Source organism: Mandrillus leucophaeus, unplaced genomic scaffold, assembly GCF_000951045.1.
Source record: "Mandrillus leucophaeus isolate KB7577 unplaced genomic scaffold, Mleu.le_1.0 Scaffold49, whole genome shotgun sequence".
Classification (NCBI taxonomy): Eukaryota; Metazoa; Chordata; class Mammalia; order Primates; family Cercopithecidae; genus Mandrillus; species Mandrillus leucophaeus.
This window is the reverse complement of record NW_012105253.1, coordinates 3,320,421-3,325,498: the sequence shown is the minus strand read 5'-3', so window position 1 is coordinate 3,325,498 and position 5,078 is coordinate 3,320,421. Positions and strand designations below refer to the sequence as shown.

The window sequence follows — 5,078 nt, the reverse complement described above, 5'->3', positions numbered from 1 at the left end:
AAAAAAAAAAAAAAAAAAAATTAAAAGAAGTACTGTATGATCCCCCAACTCCACTTCTGTGTATATTTCTAAAAGAATTGAAAGCCGGGTTTTGAGAAGCCATTTGCACACCCATGTTCATAGCAGCGTTATTTACAATGGCCAAAAGGTAGAAGCTTACAGAAAAGTCCTTAGGTTACTCACCATTAAACGGACAACCTTTATACAGATGGTCAAGACAAATTTCCTTTGAGCCATGATCATCCACCCTAGAAGATGTGGTACTTGTGACATCAGATAAAGAATCTATGAAACAAAAAAGGATGCATGTATGCTGATCGTAATGTTTAAACCAAAAATCAAGGCACTTGGTCTCACAATGGGAAAGAATATCTGAAATGCAGGCCATGTTCAAGAAAATTCCTATGGTTTATGTGTTTCTCATGAGTGTCTAGACAGCCCCTCCATAAAACAAAAATGTGGACCTCAGAGTCCTGTGAAAGTTGTGTTTATTTCTTAAATCATAGTTGAAATATTCCTATTGTCAATAAATGTGGCAGCTTATTCCCTGTGGTTCTACTGGTTGGTCGTTCCCTGTCTTCACTAGTCAACCTCCTCACCAGACCACCCCTTAACCAAAACCCTCTAACTCTTTACCCTTTAAGAACTGGGGAACATGCAAGGAAAACCCAGCAGCCATAGCCACTCTGCTGTAGACTCAAGACACAGGGGCCCGTTTGTCCTTCAGTGACTTACACTGAGCAGAGCCTGTTGTCTTCCTTGTGAGCTCACTGGCAGGGGAAACAGGAACCTGGGTGCAGTTCTGCCCCTGGGTCCTCCATACTGCAGCTCTGTTGCTTGAGGAAAGCGCAGCAGGTGACTGAGGCAGAGTGCTGACTTGTGCAGAGGCAGTGGATTCCCCAGGTGTGGTGGGGACCAGGTTCCTCAGACTCTGACTTCCAGAACGTAACTTATCTTTCTCCACCATGACTGTCATTGTGAAGCCAAAACCAGTGGCACCAGTTTTTTCTACGTCAGTAGTTTTATCTGCCACTTGACTAGAGCCATTTGGTGTATCGTGAACAAATGCACTAGCCCCAAGTTTCTTCCCTTTGTATTTACCATTAACAAGTGCCACTCTTGGGCCAGCATCATCTGTGATTCTGCCAGTGGCCTGAACATCTCGGGAAGCAGGTCCAGCATCCTGAGTCCTAGGTGTTGATATTTCTCTCTGACTGCTGCTTGTGCTTTTGTAATTTAAGGATCTGGTAGAAGTTGTATCTGTGGCCACTCCATCAGCATTATTATTAAAAAGAGGGCCAGGCTGGACGTCCTGAGTTCCACTTTTGCCATTGACGTTCCTGTAGTCTGAGGAAAGCAAGCCTGCGCCCTTTCTGGTCACAGCTTCAGGTGTTTGCAGAGAGCCAAGAGAAGAGAGGGCGGCAGGTAGCGTGGGAGGAAACCCGGTCTTTCTCCTGGCGCCTTGGTCATTCGTCCAGGATGTGGGGCTCTTCCACTTGGGGGCTGGTGTTGAATTGGAAGCAAGGTAAGTGTTGCCTGGATTTCCATGCAAGAGGTCCTCTTGACTGCCGTTCTCTAAAAACCTCCGGCTTGCTCCGGCCTGACTTGTTCCTCTGAGATCGGTAGCCTTGGACGAGCCTGAGGGAGGCCGAGCGCGATCCTGACTCCCCAGATACGTGAACTTGTGGGTGAGATCATCCACAGGCGTGTCCTCCAGGGAAGCCCTGTGGCTGCTCGGATCTGGACTAGGCGTGCAGGACCTCTCAGCAGACGCTGAAGCAGACGCAAGAAATTCTTGGCTGCCCTGAAAGAACCGATCTCTGCTTTTGCTTCTAGCCCTATATGCCATGTTTCTACGATGTGAAGAAGGAGCTAGGGGAGAAAAAGCCAAAATGAAACAAAGTAATGAACACTGGAGTTAATGTAACTGAGTTCCTACCACCCTTCCTCCTCTTTGCTTTTCCAACCTTGCTATCCAAGTGCTATCAAATTACTTGGCCTAATCTGATGTGTAAAAATCTTGAAGATGGGTGGTTTGACGTGTAAAAATCTTGAAGGTGGGTGGTTTGACAATGACGGGAATTTTTTTTTTTAAGAGATGGAGTGTTGCTCTGTTGCCCAGGCTGGAATGCAGTGGCCCGACCACAGCTCACTGCAACCTGGAACACCTGGGCTCCAGCGATCCTCCCGCCTCAGTCCTGAGTAGCTGGGACTACAGGTGCTCACTGACTGTGTCAGTTGATGAAAGAATCCTGACATTCTGCCTGCACGGCAGAGCACATCATTCCATGGCCTAGGATGATAGTGAGACCCTGGCTCTCTTCTGGGACTCAAAGTAGCCCCCAAACCCCAAAACTTTTAGGTGGGGCTGTCCACTATCTCCTGGTCCTGAGTCAACATTCGCCACTGTGGTCAATGGAGAGAGACAGATTAGGGCAAATCAGAGAAGATTTTCCAGAAAGCGTTCGATTTTGCCCGTATTGTGATGTGGGTGTACCTGGCTATTGACAGATTCACAATGCTTTAAACAAACCAACAGAAAATGAAACCACAGTCTAAAGGCCTGACTTTGTTTAAGCCGGAAATTTTCCTAGTTTTCTTCATCCCACTCCATAAGGCCAAAGTGTATCAGAAGTCAACATCGACAAAGCAGTGTGGCCTGGAGGGAACTGGCCTCCCTCTAGAAACTTGACAGGTCACACCCTCCTGGAAGCAGGGAGGATGGAAGGAGTAGGGTGTGTTTGTGAGCACGCGTGGAGTGTGTGTGTGGCGTGCGTGCATGTGATGTTTATGTGGGGGGTGTGTGTGTGTGCTGGGGGTACATGTGGTAGACGCGCATGTCTGTGTTTGAGGCACATGTGCACGTGTGGTGTGTGAATGTGAGGTGTGCACGTGTGCTCGTGTGTGTGTGAGTTGTGTTTTTTGTGTGGAGAAGGGGTAGAAGAGACGTTTTTTCTCTTCCAAACCCCAGGGGGCAACAGTCATGTAGTAAAAGCAAACACCCTCCTCCTGTCAAGAAAAGGCTTCACTCGGGAGATTAACTAGAAGTGAAAACATATACAGATCTTTCTCATTCACAGTAAGTTTACATTGAGAAGCTACCACCAAAACCCATCCCTCCAGACGTTCCCCTGTTCAGAGGCCACTGTAGTGTGGGAGAAAAAACATTAGATATGGGATCAGAACATGCACTCTGCTACTTTCTAGTGGTGTGAGGTCTTGAAAATGTTACCTTTTATTTCTTCATTATATTATCCTTCATTCTTCTAAAAATGAGCTGAGACTGCTTGCAATAGAAGTTTCTTACTATTTCTGAGTCTCAGTTTCTTTTCCCCCTTAAGTAAGGCTAATAAATGACATATCTGCCTTTCTTTGTGGTTTCACTGTGAGGAACAATGATGAAATATTTATTTGGGGTGAAAGTCCCTTGTAAATGATAAACCATTTCCCAAATATAAGGAAATTTAATTGTTCATTACTTTGCACAGAATCTTAGAATCATGTATTCTATCTGCTTTATAAAATTCACCTTTTCTACATCCACTTCATAAAGACATTAAAAATGAATGTCATTATATAATATGAAAATGCTTCAGAAATAGGAGCACTTGGCTGGGCACAGTGGCTCATGCCTGGAATCCCAGCACTTTGGGAGGCTAAGGTGGGTGGATCACTTGAGGTCCGGAGTTCAAGACCAGCTTGGCCAACATGTTGAAACCCTATCTCTACTAAAAATACAAAAATTAGCTGGGCATGGTGGCAGGCACTTCTAATCCCAGCTACCTGGGAGACTGAGGCAGAAGAATCACTTGAACCCAGGAGGCGGCCATTGCAGTGAGCTGAGGTCACACCACTGAACTCCAGCCTGGGTGACAGAGTGAGACACTGTCTCAAAAAAAGAAAAAAAAAAAAGTAATAATAGCACTTCATACTCCTTAGGATGGCTATTATTTAAAAAAAAAAAAAATCAGAAAACACGAAATGATAGAGGATGTGAGAAATGTGAACCCGTGTGCATTGCTGGCAGAAATGAAAAATGACACAGCTGCTACAAAAAAAGGTATGATCATTCCTCAAAAACTTAAACATAGAATTACCATGTGATTCAGCAATTCTACTTCAGATTATATACCCCCAAAGAACTGAAAACGGGGTCTTAAAGTGGCATCTGTACACCATATTTACAGCAGCATTATTCACAATAGTCAAACTGGAAATGACCCAAATGTCCATCGACAGATGAATGAATAAAAAATATATAATTATATACATACAATGAAATATTATTCATTCTGACATATGCTATAACATGGATGAACCCTGAGGTCATCCTGCTAAGTGAAATAAGCCAGTCAGAAAAGGATAAATATTGTACGACTCCACTTATATGAGGTACCTAGGGTTGTCAAATTCATACAAACAGAAAGCAGAATGTTAGTTGCCAGGGGATGGGGAAAAGAGGGAATGGGAGTCATTGTGATTTTTTTAGAAATTTTAAAATATTGGGTTTTTTTTTTTTTAAAGAAATGGCACTGAGGACCATAAATTAAATTGTACATAGTTTTGCATCAATAATAAATTTTCTGTATTAATTGTCTTGTGAATATGTAAGAGAATGGTCTTGTTCTGAGGAGATACATGCTGATATATTCAGGTGTGAAATGTCATGATATTTGCATATATCAAATGCTTTAACCACCAAAATGTTCTACGTGTGTGTGAGTAGCTGTATGTATATATAGATAGAAAGTGCTAAAGCAATTGGGACAAAATGCTAACAGCTGGTAAATCTAAACAATTTTATGTTTGCTTCTTTTCCTTAAAAAAAAAACCTTTAGGCCGGGCGCGGTGGCTCACGCCTGTAATCCTAGCACTTTGGGAGGCTGAGGGTGGTGGATCATGAGGTCAGGAGATGGAGATTATCCTGGCTAACACAGTGAAACCTCGTTTCTACTAAAAATACAAAAGAAAAAATTAACCGGGTGTGGTGGCAGGTGCCTGTAGTCCCAGCTACTTAGGAGGCTAAGGCAGGAGAATGGCGTGAACCCGGAAGATGGAGGTTGCAGTGAGCCAAGATC

General features: G+C 43.8%; 1 protein-coding gene across 1 annotated transcript in view; it reads right to left on the bottom strand.

Annotated features, from left to right (window-relative positions):
- ZC3HAV1 (zinc finger CCCH-type, antiviral 1) overlaps positions 1-5,078 on the bottom strand; it is a 94,986-nt gene that overhangs the window by 40,195 nt on the left and 49,713 nt on the right. Inside the window, exons 4-5 of the mRNA XM_011995503.1 lie at positions 1,102-1,872; positions 184-285 (exon numbers count right to left, since the gene is read on the bottom strand). Of these exons, the coding sequence (XP_011850893.1) occupies positions 184-285; positions 1,102-1,872 (873 nt within the window). The remainder of the gene's footprint in view (positions 1-183; positions 286-1,101; positions 1,873-5,078) is intronic.